This window comes from Centroberyx gerrardi, chromosome 12, assembly GCF_048128805.1.
Source record: "Centroberyx gerrardi isolate f3 chromosome 12, fCenGer3.hap1.cur.20231027, whole genome shotgun sequence".
Classification (NCBI taxonomy): domain Eukaryota; kingdom Metazoa; phylum Chordata; class Actinopteri; order Beryciformes; family Berycidae; genus Centroberyx; species Centroberyx gerrardi.
Genome location: NC_136008.1, coordinates 8308138 through 8329820, shown reverse-complemented (window position 1 = coordinate 8329820; position 21683 = coordinate 8308138). Strand labels below are relative to the sequence as shown.

Below are 21683 nucleotides of genomic sequence, written 5' to 3'. Positions count from 1 at the left end.
GGAGCTGAGACCGGCACCGTCACCACCCGCCCTTTTTATACATTTTGACATCATTCGTAGCAGATTCACCGCTACACGGTTTAAATCAAAAAGCCGTATGTGTGCGTGATCAGAGGGTGACATGTCGCATGGCCCGGCGGCCATTTGGACAATTTCCAAAAGGTCACATGACCATCGGTATCACATTATCACTATCTTTTCCATAAATATCCTCCGTATTATTCTTATTTTAAGTATCATTTCCATAAGGCAAACATTGTAGGTGAGTCATTAGTCTATGTATATAACATAAATTATTGTCCAGTTGTTAGATTATCTATTTTCTCATTGATCACCAACACAATAATCATTACTATACACTCTCTATCAGCATCGGCCCGGTGACACTAATGGCAAAAACAAGGTGAGGAGGAAGTACCTAGTCAGACAAATCTGCAAGGCGTTCAGGGAGAGAGAGACAAAGAGAGACAGAGAGAGACAGAGAGAGCGAGACAGACAGTGTGTGTGTGTGTAGGAGAGAGAGAGCGAGAAAGAGAGAGAGTGGAGAGAGAGAGAGAAAGAGAGAGAGAGAGAGAGGTGTGATGATGATGGCGGTGCAGATGAGCTGGATTGGAAATTAGAGTGAGGGTGCTGGGGATTGGGGGTAAAGTGGGTTTGATGCAATGAGTCAATGGCTCCTGGAATAATGCATATTCTTTTTGTTCACAGTGATGGGTTCGTAATTAAAGAATTTCATTTCCTTCTTCCTTCCGCTGAGGGGGACGGGGGTTGGGGGGGTTTAGGGACGATCCCGGGCAAAGCTCTTTACACCTTCAGCAGAAGAGTAATGGAGAGGGACAACCAGACGCCGATGCCGGCGCTCATCCCTGCGTGTAGGGCAACCCCTCGCCCGTATACCGCCCCCGGTCCTGGACGGAGAGAGAGGGACCAAGACAAGAGAAGAAGAGTGAGAAGAAAGGAAGTGAGAAATGGTCCTGTATAGTTCAATACACAGAGCAAGTAAGGGTTCTCACTGTGAGGTGCCATGTGTATTAATCTTAAACATCGATATATCATTGTCAAATTAATTGTGATACCTTGGTATAATTACTGTAAACAAATAAGCCCTTGGTCGAGACAACAGGTAGCCTCTGTTTAAGCCAGTGGCATTGTTAGTGCTAGTGTTTTCTCAAAACTAAAACCACATTTCCCATAAACCCTGTTGCTTCTTGTCATAAAGAGGATGTTACCCCTCCCTAGTGTGACTCGTTTATTGCGTTAATTTTCTTTTTCACTTTACTAAAGAGGAAATTGCAAGAGACTCTAAAAGGTTTAGCTCTGTTTGCGCTGGAAGAACTCCGCCCTCTTCCTGTTTCTTTCTGCCGTAAAGCAATCCAACGGATTTCCAAAATCTGACCTGGTGGCACACAATGTAAAATGCAATGTGCAGGCCGGTAGAGGCTGGCAATGCTCACGGCAATGATCTCACTTGTTTACGGTAATTATGCCAAAGTCCATAAATTGATAATGAGATAATGAGTTGTTAAAATGCTACATGTAGCACCTTTACATTGGATAACAAAGGGCTAAAAAAGCAGAAAACTGAAGTCAGGGGACGCAATGACAGTGAGGGACAGCGTATGAATAGGCAAGCCACAAAATGATCCGATTATGGTCCGATTTTGTGTGCCCGGTCCAGAACGGGAAGGGGTTTGGTGTGTTCTAATGATGGCAAGAGGAGATTAGGAGGGAAAGAGGAGACGGAAGGACAGATGATGGAGAGATAGGCTGACAGAAGTGGCAGCGGTGGTGGAAAAAAGACCGGGAAGATGTATGGGTCTGACGGGGGAGTGAGTCATTGAAGGGAGACTGGCCGAGATAATGGGTGAAGGAATGAAAGAAGAAAGGGGATAGATGAAGGACTCACTTAAGATGGTAATGCCGAATGCACTAAAGGAGGGAGGGAGGGAGGGAGGGAGGGAGATGGGGAATGGAGGGGTAGGAAATCGCTCATTGGGGACGGTTAATGTGAATTGGGCTTGGAGAGAAATGACAACTTCTTTGGGTAACGGGACAGAGCAGAGCGAGAGTTTGTGTGTACGTCTGTGTGTGTGTTTGAGAGAGAGAGAGAGTGCGTGTGTGTGTGTGTGTGTGTGCACATGCAAGAATGTGTATGGACAAGAGATGGAGGGTGAGAGCGTGAGCGAGCAAGAGAGAAGGTAATATAGGCAAGCAAAGCTTTAATGGGGCGGAGAATAAAGAAAATGGAGAGAAGGAGGGGGGAGGGGGTTGAGGAAATGCTGTGCTGTGTGCAGAGTAAAAATGAGACGGGGCGAATGGGGAAAAGCAGTGTGATTGTGTGTGTCTCTGTTTGTGGCCGTGCGAATTATGTGCGTAAATGTGGGACTATTCGAATTCTTGCATGCTGATGTCAGGATGATAGCCACATGAGACAGGTGTGTGTGTGTGTTTGTGTACGCTTGTGTAGGTGTGGGAGCTTGAGTGCGTGCACGTGCGCATACTGCGTCATTCTGTGTGTGTGTGTGTGTGTGTGCGTGTGGGAACGTGAGCGTGTGCGATAACTTACGAAACAGCAGCATGCTGGCGTTGGAAGCCCCCAGACGGTTTGAGGCAAAGCAGGTGTAGTTGCCAAAATGTTTGTCTGTCACATTGGTGAAGAGCAGCAGCGAGCGCGTCTTCTCGTTTTTGATCCTCAGGGTGTTGTCATTCTCTACCGGCCTAGAGGGTGGGGGGGGGGGGGGGGGGGGGAGGTGCAAGAGAGAGGGGAGGAAACAGAGAGAGAAGAAGAAAAAGAATGTGACAGAAAGTGAGAGATAACACAATGTAGCATTGCACCCAGTGACTCGGCCCGCATAGGAGGCTTTCTTCGACTCTCCGGAGACGACCGTGCGTCACGCTCCTCCTCCACACATGGGCTCTGTCTCACCTTGTTCTAATAGTCAAATCTAATAGCCCATAAATAACAGCGACTTCCTGCTGGGGCCCATTATACTCTATTAACAGCTCTCTCTGGCTGGCACAGGCTTGTAACTACTATTCTCTCTCGCCTTGCCCGATGCCAAATCGCCCTAACTCTTCTACTCTGTGGGACTTTTTGCAAACTTGGAAGGACGACTTATGTGTGTGGGCAATACAGAGCAAATAGGCTCCCAGCGAGCTAAGAAACATATTTAATTATTTCAGACTATACTAATGTCAGGGGTCAAGCTAATGGACGATAGCCAAGTGTCAAGAGGTTAGTTTTTAGGGATTTCGTGATGACCCACCTGTGGTCGTCTCTGTACCACTCGAAGGAAGCCGTGGGCACAGCCATGGCCTCGCAGCGCAGGATGGCTGTCTTGCCCAGCTGGGCTGGCATGTTCTTCACATCTGTGATCATGGGCGGGTCTGGCACAGAAAAGGAGGGAGGAAGAGGCAGCGAAACAGAAGGAGGGAATTCTGCAATTAGTATACATCAGCGTTCGCCGAGAAGTCGAGTCAGGGCGGCCTAGGGTAGTCCACAAGGTCGAAAAACCCCCGGCGAGAACAAGATTAGGATGTATGAATTCATACATAATAATGCATCTATTTACATACATCATTAATACATCATTTTGTTATCTCGTGGGAGGTGAATTATCACCACTGGGCCATTCTGCACTGGTGGTGCAGAGAGGGATACTCACAGTTAACGGTGACCTTGACCTTGCGCTTGTCGGGCGGGGCCACTCCGTTGTTGGTGATGCATTCGTAGTCTTCGCCTTGCTGCCTCTTGATCTCTGTGATGTCCAGGAACTCCCCGTCACTCACCAGCCCATCTGAAGGCACAGGGCAGAGGTCAAAGGTCACTGTGTATCAAATGTACGGTGACACCCACAGACTGTAAAAAAAGATGGACGCAGTGGGCGTGACGTCACCCATAGGCTTCTGAAGGGCCGTTTTGAAGCCTGGAGATCGTGTTTACGGTCGCCGCCATGTTGACAACCCTAACCCTATTGGCCCATAATCTGCGACCTGTCAATCACTGGACAGGCACAACACAACACAGTTTTATATCCATTATATCCTGAAATTAGCTACTGAGACCATAACCTCTTGTCGAAAAAATGTATTGACTTCTTTAGCAAGAAGTTGGGTTGTGGTCCCATTGACTTGCATGGAGTTGGGTCTTTTTGGAGACCTAACTTGATTAAAGAGCACTAGGGATACAAATCGGATAGCAACATGATACCAGGCTTTACTTACTGTAGGATATTACACTGGATAATTACTCCAGTACTGAAATCCAATACCAAGAGCCATGAGTAGGATGTCAAAAGCCAAAGTAAACTGACAGGATTTTCTGTCTTATTCACACATAAAATGTTATATATCTCTAACGGAGAAAAATGGATTTTATTTCAATCATTCTTTTGTCCCATGACCCAAAAACGAAGGGCCTGAGGCTGTTTTGTTTTGTTCAGTAAAGTAATGGATCAATTGGTGCATTCACTGTATAGCTGCGCAGCGAGTGAATGTGGCTTGACAGCAATGACACCATTACTGTTGAAGTCTCAGGGGAAATGGTGAGCTTTACTTCCAAGCATCGGCCACACCAGGGGGCAACGGCTTGTTCATCACATTATGTGGTGAGAGGAATATTTGGCTGTTATTTGGTGTTGACAAACTCCCAGGTGACCCCGAAAGCGAATTAGTCTGTCTCGCACTTCGGCGTTCCCTTCTTTTCCTCAGGCGACACGCTTGCACACAGCCACAGAATCTCTGCAGAGGAGAGAGTTGAAGGGACGGGCTAGAAGTTATTGCTTCTGCGTGCGAGGGAATGGATGTTGGGGGTGTTATTAGAACGACAGTGACAGAGAGAGAAAGGGAGAATCAGAGAGCAAAGGAGGAGAGAGAGAGAGAGCGAGGGAGTGGGAGAGCGCACCCCCCCCCCCCTCCTTTCCACAAGCCTCAGCAGCCAGCTGTCTCGCAGCCTCCGAAACCATTAAGCCTTTTTTCTCCCCTTTACCCCATTAAAGAAGTCAGACTGTGGAACACGACATAATACATAATCTCACCACTAACAAGGAAATCCAGCTCTTAAATTGCCGTTCACTTTTCCCTTTCAAAGCCCCCCCCCCCCCCACCGCAACCAACGTCAGTCAGTGGACCTTTACTTTGTCTCACAAACACACAAACGGCTCCCGAGCGCGCTTGTGAGCGACGTTGACGCAAACACACACACACACACACACAAAAAAAGACACTAAACGGCACGATTATTCCTGTCAGAGATTAGCGCGGCGGTTCTAATTGAAGATTATACTGGAGGATTATTAGTGCGGCTACTGAGCTGGAGACGATTATTTGCAGCTGCTGCGGCAGTGGCACAGGCTGAGCAGCGACAACGGCGGTGATGGCTGCTTGTGCCACCCCGGCGCGGGGTGATGGGGTGGGGAGTGTGTGTGTGTGTGTGTGTGTGTGTGGGGGGGGGGGCGCTTACAGCAATGTTATTCACTCATTCCATTAGTCTAATAAATATAGCTCCCTTGTGACATCTCTGTCGAGCAGGCTGAGCACCCAACTCTGCCCGCGGGGGGAAGCCATGGCGGCACAGAGGGGACAGGGAGAAAGAAGATAGGATCAGACAACTAGTAGTGGAGAAATTACAGAGACAAGGCTGTTACAGATGACTTCCAAGAAATAAAAAGGACAAAGAAAGAAAGAAAAAAAAATGAGAAGAAATTGAGCGCGGGAGAGTGCATTACAGACACAGAGAGAGTGGTAATTTGTGAGGGGGAGAGATACCGTGCGAGAGAGAGACTAAGTGAAAAAGATACATAGATAGAAAGATATATATTTGTACAGAGAAAGAGAGAGAGAGAGAGAGAGAGAGAGAGAGAGAGACAGAGAAAGAGTTGGGTATTTGATGTGTGCTGAGCGAGTGGCTTTTTCATGGACTTTTCATCCCCAGCAACTGTATGTGATGTAACATGTCAGTGCAAAGCAGCTCTCTCCTCCCTCTCTCTCTCTCTCTCTCTCTCTCTCTTTCTCCTTTTCTCTCTGTCCCTCCCCAGAGGTTTCTGGACCTGCATGCGCCGCTCACCTCTCTCCACTCTGGTGGGAGATCATATCTGACTCCAGCCGGCCCCTGGCATCCCTACAATGGTCTGTAAAATACAGCTCCATCAACCACTTACGGCTTTTGAAGGAGCCTGACTCCTGACCACCAGAGATAGTTGGATTGCACCTGAGAAGAGAGGGAGGTGTGTGAATGAAAGGGAAAAAGGATCAGGGGGTCAGGCCTGCCCTACAGTGAAACCGCGGTCTATTTCCCTTACAGCACTTTGAGCCTGCCTCGATCATCAGGGCACTTGATTTCTTCGCTCCTCTTAACCATTTCCATTACAAAACCCACAGTCAAGGCGGAGAGGTGTGATGTCGGGCTGAGACAGAGGAGGAGGGACAGGCCGGCTCTCTATAGCATGTTGTTTGGAAGAGTTAGGGACCGAAAAGTGTGTTAAGTAGTAGTGTGTATGTGGGGCAACGTGCAGCCACCCGTCGGCGCGCACATTTATCTCCGCGTGTGCAAAGCCGCATTCATTCACGCTAAAGTCTGCGCGTCCGTGTGTGTGTTAACGGATGGGGCGTCGGACGATAAGAGCCTGACGCGCGGGTGCGTTAGATTGAATGAGACAGAACGCCTGTATGTCTCCGAGAAGGGTCAGCTGATGGATGCCGGCGGAGAGCGAATGGGCGCGGCAGATTGTATCTGCGATTCGGCGAGATGAAGAGGGCGGCGGGAACAACGGCGCGGAGCGGCGTCGCTATCGCTATCTCTCCGTGAGCGAGACTGTCGAGGAGCTGCAGAAGTGAAGAGTCCTGGAAGGGGTGGGTGACTTTTTTTTAGCAGGTCTGTGTCTCACCTCTCAGGTGGTGCAACACCCCCCCCCCCCCCCCCCCCCCTCTCGCTACACATAATCCTCCCTACCTCTGCCCATCCTCCCCTCCCCTCTTCATCTCATCCCCCCCCCCTTCCCACCGTTTCTCCATGCAGTCTCTGAGTAATGGGGACAGATGGCTGGCAGCTTCTTGCTGTTTCTTTGGGCTCCTCCACCCCCCCCCCACCCCCCTTTCTCCACCGCCCCTGGTCTCCTGCAACTGATGGCTTGGTTGCAGAGACTCCCGCAGAATAGCAATGCGGCCCCTATCTCTGTCTGCAAACTGAGGGGTTATGGGGAACGAGAGAGGAAGGGTGGTGGGGGTGGATAGAGAGGGAGGATTACTGCTGACAGAGGAGAAACGCTGTAGGGTTGCAAGCGAGGACAACTGCACAGAGTTGTGTGTGTGTGTGTGTGTGTGTGAGAGAGAGAGAGTGCAGGTGTGCGTGCATGCATGCTTACTGGTTTCTTTTTTCTCTGGTGTGCTTGTGAGTGTGTGTGGTGTGTGTTCAGTACTGGGCTTGTCCCTGCCTGAGGTACGGTGTAGTTCAGGTTCCCAGACAGCAGCCGCGTAGCGAAGGACACAGCATGCACAGCACGCTAACCCAGGGACAAGCAGGCCAGGATCGAGCCCCTGAGCTAGCCCAAAGCTGTGGCTCAGTACAGCAGTATAGTAGGTTGTACATTTATTAGGCTTACAGTATAATTACATCGTGCTCAGTAGTTGTTCACGCTGACCTATTTATTATCTCTTGTCTTGTTTGTGCTTTTGATCTGTGTTGTTGCTGCTGTAGCCAAGAAAATTTCGACCAATACTGCTGTGTAGCAATAAAGAGCTCTCTGACTTTAACAATGGATTTGACAACACTGATACACTGCCAGCCTCACAAAGTGAGTCATTTATTTGATATTAAAAGCGATGAATGGGAAAAGTGTGAAAGTAACGTTCCTCATTCTGGTCTACCTCTCTCTGGAACTCATCAGTCAGCTGCATTTAAAACTCCAATCCAAGATAATTGAACATTTAGAGCTTATAAATCGCCATATTGCACACAATGTAATTTACAATTTCTTCACATACTCCTCTAAGACAGTAATTCTCAATCTTTTTGGCTTGTGACCCCTTAAAACAAAGCGATGCCTACTCGCGACCCTCGCCAGAAGCGTTCAGTTGAAACAAAGAATGATTTTTATTATCAGAGGAGCCAGACAGGCTGAAAACAACAAGAAAAGAAGCAAAAAATTGCTAAAAATTTGACAAAATATACATGAAAATAAATATGTATAGCAGAAATATGCTTTTTTCCTAACCCATAAATAATCCCACGACCCTCTAGAATTATATCGTGAAGCCCTGGAGGGTCCCGAACCCCAGGTTGAGAACCACTACTCTAAGATGCTCATGCATGTTCACATTTCACCAGATGGGTCATAGAGCCCCAAGAACAGGTAGGTAGTAAGCGTGTTCCTCAATAACATCTTGGCAGGTATTAGGCAATAATTGGGACTGAACCTGTGATCTTCCAGTTGCAGGATGGTCCCACTATCCACCACACCACCACACCACCATACCACCCAATATATACAATATGCCAGTCTGCCTCCAAAAATACCTTATACATCTCATCTGCGTTGACATGTTACTAGATAACCAGTGTGAATGTTACATGGAAATTACAGCAAAAGTAAACATGAAAGAGTCACAACAAACAATGTATTCGACAACAAGAGAAGTCAAAAAGTGACAAGCTGTTCTAGGCTGCGGTAGCGGCAATGCTCACAATTAGTAAGCTACACTCAGGAACATTGAGTCATGGCATGGTAATATTCAGTACGCAGCAATTTACATGCCAAGCTAATACCCTGATATTCTGTCACTTTCTCATAGCGGTACTACTTACTATTCTAGTGAATCCTAACACTTAGCCTGCCTGCCACAGAACCTCTAAAAGCCACTGAATAGTTAAAGAACTGACTTTGGAAATCAGCGGTGACAGACGCGGGCAACAGATAGGGAATAAATGCTGTGTGGCAATCAAATGAATTTGACTTCATTTATCAATCCTTCTACCACCCTGGACTAGTTCTGATTCAACACGGCGATGATGGAAGCTAAAAATAACTGATCTAATGACAAACATTGGCTGTTAGCGTCAGTTGGCATCGTGACGCCGGATGACAGGGAGGATGAAGACAGATGCTGATGATTACGGCTGGCGCGGTGGGGATAATTACGTATAATGTGTGGGTATTTGGGACAAAACATTGGGACATAAGGAAAATATGGGAGTATGAATCTGTGATGGGGACAGACTAAACAGCTGGGTTTAAGGATGATGGCACAGGAATGGGAGATAAAGACACGGACAGGAACAGAATGCTGATAAGAAGAAGAAGAAAAAAAAAGAGAAGACGTTGAGAGACAGGACAGGAGTTAGGGATGAATGGAAAGACGGGGGGAGATAAAGGTGAAGCTGTGGACAAGGGATCTTTGGATCTGAGGACAATAGCAAACAAGAACGGGTAGCTTACATTTCTGGTCCTTCCAGGTGACGGTGGGCTCAGGCCGGCCCACTGCCAGACAAAAGAGGTTCACGTTCTCCCCCTCGTTCACCGACACGTCTCTGGAGATGTTGACGATTCTGGCCGGCACTGGAAAACAAGACCGTGCTATTAGACTATGACCTTAAACTCCCCTTTTATTTCATGAATTATTGATAAGGTATAGCCTTGCAGCCTATTAAACAGTTTAAAGTATGATGCAAATCCCTGCGCCTCAGACAGACGAACAGGCAGTCTGCTGATTAATGATCTGTGCCTCAACGCTTGCTGAACTGTGCGACAATATGTCTGACCGTCTACTTAAAATGCACTGCATTTTAAATGGCTGCAATGTATATGTATATTACAATCCCCTGCTTCCGACATCTAAATCTACATCTCCTGACGGCTTTAAAGAAAGGAAGGACATTTTTAGAAGTGGAAGGCACGGAGGTTTCTGTTGTAGCTTGTAAGTAAATGACCACCATCGAATAGTGTTTTGCTCCGAACTCCCATAGTTGTGCTGGGGCAGTATGCATGTAGTTAGTTTGATAACAAGATGGCCCTTGAATATAAATGGCCCATTATCATTGTTTTTAATGAGCTTGGCCATGAGATTGCTTTTTTGCAAGACATCTATTGAGGATCCCATTTTTCACTATCTTGCCGGAGCGGAATACTTGCAGCGATAAAGCACAGATTGGAGTGGCGGCGAGGCTGCTCCTGCTTGATGCACTGACTTGGGGGTGTAATTATTTTGTGTGATATCACGCTAGGGCTGAAATTGGGGGCGACTTGGAATCAAGTATATATGGTCATCTGTGCCAAGCCTTGGCCCCTGCAGACAAGAGCTTTTGTTTGGCTGCAGCGCCATGTGAAAAATCTGTTGGTGAGAGGCTGAACTCTCACACACTCTTTGCCACCTGTGAGCTGTGAGCCAGGCCCAGTTTGCTTTCATTCCAACAGAGCTGATATAGCCCCTTAATATTTTTCATTTTCATTCTGCTAGCTGTGTATTACCGCAATATGCACTACACACACTCCACAATATACATAACAATTGACACATACAGGGGGGAAAAGGCCTGCAATCCATCAGGCGAGCAGTCGGGCGCCAATACATCACGTCACTCAGGATCAGTCAAACTCTCATTCACTTAGCTGCTGCCTTTATGACTGGGCCCCAGTCCTGGTCCTGCACTGTCAGTTGTTTAGTCAGGCAGTTGGACAGCCCTCTGTGTAGCTCACAACCCCAATACACACACACATACACACACACATACACACACACACACACACACGCCTCCTCCGCTTCCATCTGACCTGCCTCACCCCACTCCCTGCCAATAAAGAACAGTAAGCCTAATAGACCTAGTAGAGATAATAAATGGGCTTGGACTCAAGATTTCTTATGTCACCAGGGAATGCAAATGTCTTCCCAGTTATCCATCACCTGCACTAGCTTTACTGTAACCATACACACTAACACACACACACATCTAAGCTACCATATAAAACAGAATCAACTAATCTTACTGGGGCCTGTGCTTGCTTTTGATATCACCACCCACCATAAATACTGGAACATCATAAAAACATAAAACTAATAACACGTCTATCATGCACATTTAATTATGATAAAAATAGAGCATTAAAACATCATCATCCAAACTCTTAATTGCTTCCCTGGTGTCAGACCGCAACCTCCCACCGAAGACAGCACTATACTCGGGCAGATGACATAACACATTTGCCACTTAGTAGATGCTTTCATCTGGTACCATGGGTGCATCCATTTTTAGCATTGGAAGCCCCACTGGGAATCAAACCCTCAACCCTGGCTATGTTAGAGCATCGACCTCGGCTGCTAACCTTGGACGATGAGGTAGACATGGGCGATGCGGGGCTTGTTGTTGGCCTGGAAGGTGCAGGTGTAGGGCCCCTCGTCGGTCACTTGCACCTGGTTGATATGGATGGAGAAGTCGCTGTTGTTGCTGTTGACCAGCGTCACGCGCTTGTCCAGCGACCACTTGTCTGTCCCCGTGAACAGGATGTTGGAGCGGTTCAGCCAGGCCTTGTGAGTCACCTCCTCGTCGATCCTACATCTGTGAGAGGAGAGGGAGAGATAAACAGGTGGGAGGCCTGTTTGCCAAATCCAATTTTGATAAGCTTGATACTGAAGGTGTCGAAGCTGAGAGCTGTTTTATTATCAGGTGTTATGTAACACACCTGGGCCAAACAGCACTTGCAAATACTTTCCATGGTTTGTTTTAACCCACGTAGGTGCTAGATGGGTTGGATTTGCCTCCTAGGACAACACAATGAGTGCCGGAAATTTTAGACAGTCATTTCTGTGCTTTCTGATTTTAACAACTTACATGACACATCTGAATGTTTGATTAATTGCAAACAGATTTTGATCCACGCTTGTTATGTGCATGTCATTCTCAATTGCTTCGCTGTCCCAGAATTTTACACGGGGGGTACAAAATGGGTCAAATGATATTTGGGCACAGTACTGATCCAACTCTGGATAAAATATCCTGATAAATAATAGAAAAGGCTGTAACATGCCTCAAAACAGCCACTGTGGACCAAAGATGTGACTTCAGTTCTCCGCTTGGCCACTAGATGTCCTTACCCAGCTTCCACTGGGTACGAGGACATGCCGGCGTTTGTGCTCATGTTTAATTGATATGACCTGGATAAATATCACTGTTGAGGTAGATCTTAGATCTCCTGCCAAGCTACTGCCAGTGACACCACGTTTACTTTTATCAACCTTTACACAGTGCAGGTAAGCTAGGAAGTCTTAACAAATGAGCTACAAGATACTGCGATGATGCTCAAGTTGACTCATGACCTGAGGGCTTCACAGTTATTCCCACAGGTTAGAGAGCAGTCTTTTGATTAACAGCAGATCTGGGCCTGGAGGGTTTAAATGAAGAGAAATTATTTTAGGAAATCCCACCCAAATAACTCATTATCCATGTATAAATACTTTATTAATGTACTTGTGTATTTGTATTCTGACTATATTGCTACAGTACTGTAGGCCCAGAGGAAATGAACACCACAATAGCTCCAATTGTGCCTTGTCTTAATGGGCTGCTTCAAAGCCAACAGAACAGTATTGTCTCAAGCATAACACGAGTATTTGTGCCACTTCGGCAAAACTGATTGCATATGAAAGTGGATTTTATTTATAAAACTGTTTAGTCTTCTGTTAATCAGCTCTCTGCTGCAGTGTGTTTGCCTGCCCAGTGCAGACTAAACTCACACACACACTTTATTGCGATGTATAGGCCATCATTTGTCTATTGATGAGCCTATAAAGGCGCGTTCTGTGCAGTGAAATTTAACTCAGAAAGTAATCTATGGAATAAAGCAAATAAATGTGTGGTGTGAAGAATTAAAGGGGAATACCACTGAATATTCCAGTTTGCTTTTTCTATGCCCTAGGACAGCTGAATTTGACACTGTGGTCTATAGCCAGAAACAAGAGAGAAGAGTTTAACCTACTCCATAATCTGTGATGTAACACCAACGGACAGCTTCATTGAAAACAAACTGTAAAAGATGGAGAATGTGACAGAGAGAGAGAGCCTAGATTCTCCCACCCTGGTGCATTTGATTTGAACTGTTAGCATTACTGTGTAAAAGCCCAAAATACATTCTATGACTTTACAAAGCCAGTATCCACTTCTCCACACAGTCAGTGGAACAGCTCCAGGCTGCACATCTCAGTGACCTCAAAGTAGGGATGCACCGATACCGTTTTTTCACTGCCGATCCGATACCGATACCAGAATTTTGACCCCTTTTTTTCTTCTATAATTACACAGCTGCATACATATAAATAACATGGGAACAATAATTTTATTGTTAAAAAAAAAGAAAAGCAGCAGGGCAAAAGAACAGACCAAAATAGGAATGACAGTTCCTAGGATATATTAAAGAATGCTGCAATATAGGGATACAGTGCAAAAAAACTCACAGAAGTGCAAAAGAGCAATTAACTGACCAGTGCATACTGCTACAAAACAATATTGAAACAACCATACAGCCTTTGCTTATGTTTTTTTCTCTTCTTTAGTGTGAATAACTGACAGAAAAAATACTGCTACACATGGGCAGAACCTCCAGTGTGTGCCAAGTCTAGTCTCATCTCACCTCTCTCTGCTGTCAGCCTGTTCCTCCGCTCACTGACAGTGTTGACAGTCACTGACGCTGACGCACGCACAGGTCGCGTCAGCGTCATCAGCGCGGTAGCATTAGCTTTCCAAAAAGCTTCGTTTTGTGAAAACAGAAGACTTAATTGAAACCTTTATGGTGGCGTGTACATGATACTAAGCCCAAGGACACTCAATGTAAGTTTGAGCCAAGGAGCAGGCGTTTGGAAGGCGTCGCCACATGAAGTTCTTTGTGAAGTGAGTTGGATAAAGATCTTTGGGACGCTAGTAATGGCATAGCCATCTACCGTCCCTTTGGGGCTAAAATTATTCCCAACTGCTGACATGTTTACATCACATTTCCTGCACGCTCGCTTTCTTTTTCCAACTTCTTCACTCACTCGTGTCACGTCACGTGCAAACTCTGGCATGTTTTACGGCAGGCGACTACGCCCGTTTATTACTCCGGGGGCTCGAACTGATTGCTCTATCGGTATCGGGCCGATATTGGCCTAAAATGCTGGCTCGGACATCCGTGGCAGTGAACGTTATAATCCGATCCGATCCAGCATTTTAGGCCAATATCGGCCCGATACCGATACCAAGTACCGGATCGGTGCATCCCTACCTCAAAGATTAGCATCCTGCTTCTTTGGTTTCTAACTTTGGGAGAGACTTGTTGATGTTAACAAGTATTGACTGAACTGTTCCTAGGTTTAGGAATAACCTATTTGATGTCCTACAGTGAGTGGAAGGCCCATCCTCCCTTTAAAAATCAAGACAATGGGACTGAAAGAGGAATTTGTTCAGAGATTTGGTGAGGTGTGCGTTAAAAAGTGATGAAAGCAATGTTGACTTGGGCGTTCTTTTGAGGTACTCAGTGTACTGGCAAGCCGGGTCCGCTCCACGCGAGGGAAAAAGCAAGTTGGCTGTTTTTCTGCTTGGTTAGGAGCCGGCGCAAGCTGTGATTTCTCCTTTATCACTCACAGTTAGGTAGCTGTGGATGGATGGAGTAGGTCCGCCCAGCATATCATTAACATTATGTCCAAGTGAAAAAACAGATGACATTAGACAGTCTGGCTGACTGACTGGACAGGCGTTATCATTCAATTAGCTATAGGCTTTACACAGTGCTGAGAAAACATTACACATGAGTGGGGGATGACACCTAATTGAAGCTATATGTGACAGAGAATTGGCAATTAAACCGGCATGACAGGTGGGGGGAAAAAACAAACAAGTTTTTCATGTAATTAGTAGGTGCAGGTGTAGGATCAAGAGTTACCTCAAAATGACGCTTTCTCCTTCCAACACTGTAATGTTGTCAGGCAGGTGTCCGAATTCTGCTCCATACACACTGGACCCTGCCAAGAAAAACGAGAGGAGGGACGGGTGAGTGAAATGCATCCAATAACAGCAACAGACGCTCCGTTGGCGTTATCAATCCCCAGTCGGGCGCTCGGTAGGCGACTACCTCACCCGTCCAGGTTGGGGTGGGATGCGCGCCGCAGCCCGCTTCCTTATTTCCTGAAGGGAAAGTAATAAATATACAAAACAAAAGAGTCACGACGTCTGCACTGACCCCCACGTATTTGAATAATGATTTGGTTTTGCCCTGCATTCTGGTGGGATGCGCGTTCATTGAACAGCGGCGATAATGAGCCAAGGGAAGAGGATTCACGCGGAGCCGCCGGAGCGTGAAATGAAGGGACAGCAACGGCAACAGAAGGGATGCTCATCCTGCCTACCAATACACACACACACACACACACACACACACACACACACACACACACACACAGAAGCACATACATACAAAAGCACAAACATACATACAAACACACATACACACATGAACACACACACACACACACTGAGAGACATTAGTTGAAGATGAAATACTAACTTGGCATGTGTGAGATGTGTTTGACACATATTCAAGTGACGGGGAAAGAAAAAAAAACACCATAAAGCCTGAACATTTTTACGATTATTGAGTTGGAAGCAATTTTCGTAAAGTTGCTTGGACTCTACAAACACAGATAACCAAAGACCTTGCTCTGCTGGCAGTGATATTGCCTAGTGAGGCAGGCTGGTCCCCAGTAAGACACCTGGCTCTGTCCATCTAAACTCTGCCAAATGACAGCGTGACACCAGATACCTCAGCTTGTGTCCTCCCTCCATCTCCGACAGTCTCTTTCTCCCTCTGTCTATAAGATGACCTCAATATCTCAATAGGCTTTTTCTGTGGTCTAGCCTCGAGGTTTAATAAACGGTGACTTTATGAGACGAAACCGGTGCAGTCAGGAGCTAAGAAGCACCTCCAGGTTTGTTAAAAAGGCGTGCAGAGTCAAAGACACGCTAAGCATGCCGAATGGGAATCCGGCAGGAGATGAGACCTGAAATGACGGCACTGCAGCACTCAATGGACGGTAAATGTGGGTTTTAAATTAACGGAGGGTCTTGGTGGAATCATGGTTTGATTACAAAGAATAATGAGAGAGGCTTCAGAATTATAATGCACATCATGGATTGCTAATCAAAAGGTTTTCAAACTGCATGGCAAAAAGTCCAAATGACTGCCAACTCCACTACTAAATTATAATTTGTCATCCCTTAAATAAAGACTGGATTCAACTAATTAAGCCTGCTTTTCCTTTTGGCGTGTGTGCATGTGCGTGCGCATGATTGCGCTTTTATATAGCCTATGTGTGTGGGTACATTTATGCTTGTGTATTTTTTATTGTTATGTGTGCGTGTCCGTGTGTGTGTGCGTGCATGTGAGTGAGTGCGTTGCTCATGGGGAAGCACAACACTGGTGTGTTCAATACATCTGGGTGTTTGTTGCTCACGGGGCTGAATGTGTACGTGTTTGTTTGGTGACATGCCAGTCGAGAGCAAGTACAGGGGAGGCCGCAGTGAGAACTAATGGCGCCTCGAAGGAAAAGTGTCCCTGAAAATCTCCGGCTAAAAGCTATAATCGCATTAGCGTGCGCTGCTGCTACTGCTGCCGCTTGCTGTTGTGCTATCTAGGCCGGCCAAGGATCCCAGAACTGGCTCTATCCACTTAACTGTCTCTCTCTCTCTCTCTCTCTGAAAGCCCTGGGGGAGGGGAGGAACACTTTAGCCATTGTGTCCGATGTATGGAAAATGTCACCAGCTCTCTATTATCTACGGTTGTTTCTATTGAGCGACGTTGCGTATGGCGTTGCTGCGCCCGTGCCTCCTGTCTTAGACTCAGACGGTCCTCAGCTCAAGTCGTCAGCTGTTCCCTTTCAAGTACACTGTACTCTACACGCTAGACTTTATTTAGGTTAATTCAATTCAGTTCCAGGGCTTGGGGCTTGGAGACGGGTGTGACACGCTGTCACAAATACACAGTTTCTCCCCACACATGCACAATTACAGACGCACACACACAGAGAAAGACAGTCCCCATCAAATAATGTAAGCATGGGGACACACACACATTTTGATTGAATGAATGATGTATGCATACGCTGAACGCTCCAAACAACACGGCGAAGGTTACAAACCAGCGGGGAGCTATTCCCTATTCCCTACTCAATTCCCATTTTCACAGCTCAATTGGCACCTTGCATTCTAAAACCTGTATCACCCTGCCTCCACTCCCAAGCGCCACACAACGTGATAACCAGGTCAACACATTCGGCCCACACTTACTCTCGCACACTGAAGCACAGCACCCACACACACACACACACACACACACACACACACAAACGCACTCATCAATGAACAAAGAGGGATGAAGTTTTGTGTAAGTGGTCTAACACACAGCCCATAATCACTTCTCCAAAAGGTAAATACAAATGTGACTGCTTCTACACACACATATAAGTGGAAATGCACACATGCACGTCCACATTTAGTATCCTCTACCCCCTCACTCATTCATGCATACACACACCATGGTATAACCCTTTCCACCTCTGTCACTCACTTTGAATTCCCAATGCATAATGGGTGTTCCTTTGACATTGGCCCAGGTTAAGGTGATCACCCAAGAGATAAAGGGCTAAAGTGTGCGTCTGCCGCATCTCACTTAGACAGCTAAGACGTGCCAAGGCAGGGTCTGGTCTCTTGAAACCCCCTGGACCCTCGCACTGGGTCTCTGGGGGTGAAGCGGGGGTTGAAGTGACAATGGTGTATAAATATCACCTGGCCAACTGACAGCATGTGTCTCCTACCCTTCGATATGACACAACTTTTATTCGTCCCGTTGGGGCAATTTGTTCCAGGGCGAATCAATGATGCACACTAACCGCAAAGGAGATGTTCAAACACAGCAGACACAACAACAATTAGTACAGAGTGCAAAACGCAGTGTGCGCATGGCCAGAACAGAATCTTCTGACGTTTCTCTCACTTTCTGTGTCATGGTAATAATTAGGGATGGGACGATATGTTCATCTCGTGACACGATTCGAATACAATGTAACAAAATAAAAGTTCAATGACAACAAAGTCTGACTGTGCAGAATTATGTTTATTTCTGAGCCACACGCCTTTCTAGCAATGGCATTGGCTTCCTGGAATGTCAAAATCAATTAAAAAAATGTCATTACAAAGTGCAAATAATATAATTTGGATGGAGAGCTTGTGAAATTGTGATGGGCAAGCCGTGCCATTTGTGATTACCACAGCAGAATAAAATGTAGCTAATATCACGATTCATTTTTCTGCCCCACATTACGTATTCTCACATTTTTGTATTGCAATATATTGAATTTCGATATATTGTCTCATCCCTAGTAATAAGTCTCCTTTTGCTCGCCCCCCACCCCCCTCCAGGGAGGTCAGAGGTCAGGTTCAGCTACGGAGCAGCACCCCAGGAGCTGGTAAGGATTCAGTGTCTTGCTCAAGGACACTTCAGCAGGGCGAATGCCTGCCAACAGGGAGGCTTAAACCCTGCCGCTCCTAAATGTGGGAACATAAAAACAGCGTGAATTGTGCAAGCTGTTTCTTTTTCTTTACCTCTGAAGTGCAGTACCAATATTTACTGACATAAAAATGCTTTTGTGTGATGTGAAAGAAAATGTTTTAAGGGTCCACATGGGTTCCCTTTGGGTCTGGTTAAGGCCTGCAGTCGACGCTGTAACCGAGTTGTGTGCGAATAGGGAAATGATGAATAACCTTGTGGCGCCGCGCGGATGGTGAGCGCTGCAGCGGGTTTTCTCTCTCAGGTGTTGGAGGATCTTGGTCCCTGTGAGCCAGAGGGCTGCTGTTAGTTTGGCCGGCTGCATATTGAATTTCTCTGCTCACCGTTGTCTACAGCAGATACAGTCTGTGTCCTGGCTATCTCTTGTCCTTGCGGTGACCTGCTCTTTTGGCACACAACCAGAACCCCCACCTCCATTCCACACATACACACGCATGCACACCAAACACACACACACACACGTACACACACACTTGTATGCCCTCCTCAGGCTTTCAACTGCATTGAGCCTCAGGTCTAGATTTCTCTGGCATTGTCACCAGTATACAATTTTGTACCCGTTCTGTGTATGTATGGGCGCAAGGGATTACACAAAGGAAAACAGTGGCTTGCAGCTGGAATCCTCCATTCAACACCTATGTCTTCCTCTGTCACCCGACCATTTCTGTTGTTACACACTCTAGGCAATAGCAGAAAACAATTTTGCTCATCTGTGGAAAACATTTAATCTCACACTGGGCTATAGGTGGATATTAATGTAATTCCCTGTACACGTGGCCCTCAATTTTTTTGTCTCCATGCATTGTGTCTTTTGTCTAAAAAAAAAACGTTGCAAGGCTGCTTGCACCGTTCCCACGAGACATCTATTATGTGATTTGTATTCTCTTGACTTTTACATGTGCCCGTTTGTAATTGCACTTGCTACTGGCAGACACTTATGAGCAGAGCTCTATTGAGCTGTACCACTTTAGCCTGTGGAGTCCTTGCTAGGCTGTCTTTGTACTGTACATCTATTTCGTGTTGCCCTTGACGATCAAATAAACACAGCGAGGACGGAAAGCTACTTCTGAAAGCCTGATTGGCGTCAAGACGGATAACGGCAGAGGCTATAATGAAACCCATAACAATAATCCGTTTTAACGGAGGCTGCCGTAGTTTTGAAATTGAAAGGAGAAGGAGTGAGGCAGAGAGGGTTGGGAGGGAGAGGAGAAAATGAGATAGCCAGGGTGAGGTGAGGACTTGGCCAGAAAAGGAAAGTCATTGAAAACGAGAAAAAGCTGGTGTGGAATATGGAATTACAGGAGAGAACATAGTATAGTAACAGAAGTAGTAGTAGTAGCAGCAATAGTGGTGATTTTAGTAGTAGAAATTGCGGTGGTGGTTACAGCTGAAGTAGCAGCAGTAGTAGTAATGGCAGTAATAGCGTCAACATGGAGGGGGGAAAAAGAAAGAGGACACAGTGATGATGGGGCAGAGAGCGAAACAGAGGGAAGACACACCCGCATAATTAACGGCGGCATGCTGCAGCCAATTAAATATTTACAGAGGCACTTCCCTCCGACACCTTGATGATGAAGAGAGGCAGCCCAAGGATTATCAGATGCTGGAAGCCTGAGGCAGGAGACGAGGGAGGGGGGAGATTAAACATTAACCGGCAGAGATATCCCTTTTTCTTCTTCGTCTGATCCCATTAACTCCGGACGGCCCAGCTCCAACCCCTCGCCCACCTCTCTGAAGCTCCGTCCTTCTGCCCTCCTCCTCCTCTTCTTCCTCCTCTTCCTCCTCCCTATACTCCGCCGCTCCCCCAGCCCCTCAACTCCCTGTCGATGAAATCCCCCCCGCTCCCCTACCGGCTTCTTCCACCCTCGGCGCCGCTCGCACCACCTGTCAGGGCCGGCGCGAAGGGAGAACGGGGAGAGAGTGATGGGCAGGGGGCGAAAAACCACCTGGATGCCTCGCTCAAACAGCACAACAAGATGGATATACAGGTCGCCTGCTATTCACAATCGCCGGTGAGGCGAAATGGATGTCGGCAGGATTCCACTTGACAGGAAATCTAAGAAATGTCAGAGAAGTCATCGTGAATGAATTGTTTTGAATCCGTCCGGTAATGTCATTTTTTCCCTTTCAGTCCAAAGTTATTTTTCCCCCGCTGAAGGAATGTGGTGGAATGACTAAAGGGAGTATTTACACGGCGGTGGCAGAACGGAGCTTATTTTGACGTTAAATGCTCTGATGCACTTGTTCTGTGGCCTCAAGAGGATTGGCTGGATGTTTAGCTGCTATTCATTCAAGGTCACAGAGTGGTTATTCTTTAGAATAGCGGCCTCACGTACTTGAAGTGTTCTGACATTGTACTGACATACAAACAACATATTACCGCTGCCAGAGCTCAATCTTGGAAGCACGGCGAAACAATCAACGTTTATCGAAAATGCAGTGCATCACCCTTTTGTGTCCGGCTTGGCCTTACCAAAGGGTTGACATCTGCCCCTTTTTTATAGTACACATGCTGCATCCACAGTTCTGCCTCTGCCCCCCTCCCACCCTCTCTCTCTCTCTCTCTCTCTCTCTCACACACACACACACACACGCACCATTCTGCCATCTCACCATCCCTCCCTCCCTCCCTTACTTCCTCTCCCTCCCTCCCACTAATCCCTCTTCACACATCAATCAATAGAGCACTGCAGAGTGCACGGAGCCATACAGCACTCAATGCACCAGTTGTACAACTTCAATGGGCGGCCACAGATCTTTACCATTGAATCAAGCGTGGCCGGGGAGAAAAGCCAAGTACGCTAACACCAGGGACGATCCCCACTCGGCGTTCTTTTACCCCCCATTTTCCTTGGACTGAAGCCTAAACCCCTTAGCACTCTTGAAATCAATACTGTAGTTAAACTGTTACTTCCTTTCCCAGTGAGTACACACACGCGCCCGCCTTACACAAGGCCCTGTAGACTCCCGTAAATACACCCTGTGCACCGGTAATTTGACAGATTTGTGGGGAGGTGCTGTCATTGCTTTTAAAGAGTACTTTAAAATACTGATTTGCCCCAACAAAGGTAGCGCTGCAGCTAACATCCTTTGACAATAACACACTTT

General features: G+C 46.7%; 1 protein-coding gene across 1 annotated transcript in view; it reads right to left on the bottom strand.

Annotated features, from left to right (window-relative positions):
* Positions 1–804: 804 nt before the first annotated feature.
* The window catches only part of iglon5 (IgLON family member 5), an 86633-nt gene continuing 65754 nt past the window's right edge, over positions 805–21683 (bottom strand). The window contains exons 2-8 of the mRNA XM_071926611.1: positions 14898–14976; positions 11313–11545; positions 9432–9551; positions 3666–3797; positions 3267–3387; positions 2567–2718; positions 805–908 (exon numbers count right to left, since the gene is read on the bottom strand). Coding sequence (XP_071782712.1) covers positions 805–908; positions 2567–2718; positions 3267–3387; positions 3666–3797; positions 9432–9551; positions 11313–11545; positions 14898–14976 — 941 coding nt within the window. The remainder of the gene's footprint in view (positions 909–2566; positions 2719–3266; positions 3388–3665; positions 3798–9431; positions 9552–11312; positions 11546–14897; positions 14977–21683) is intronic.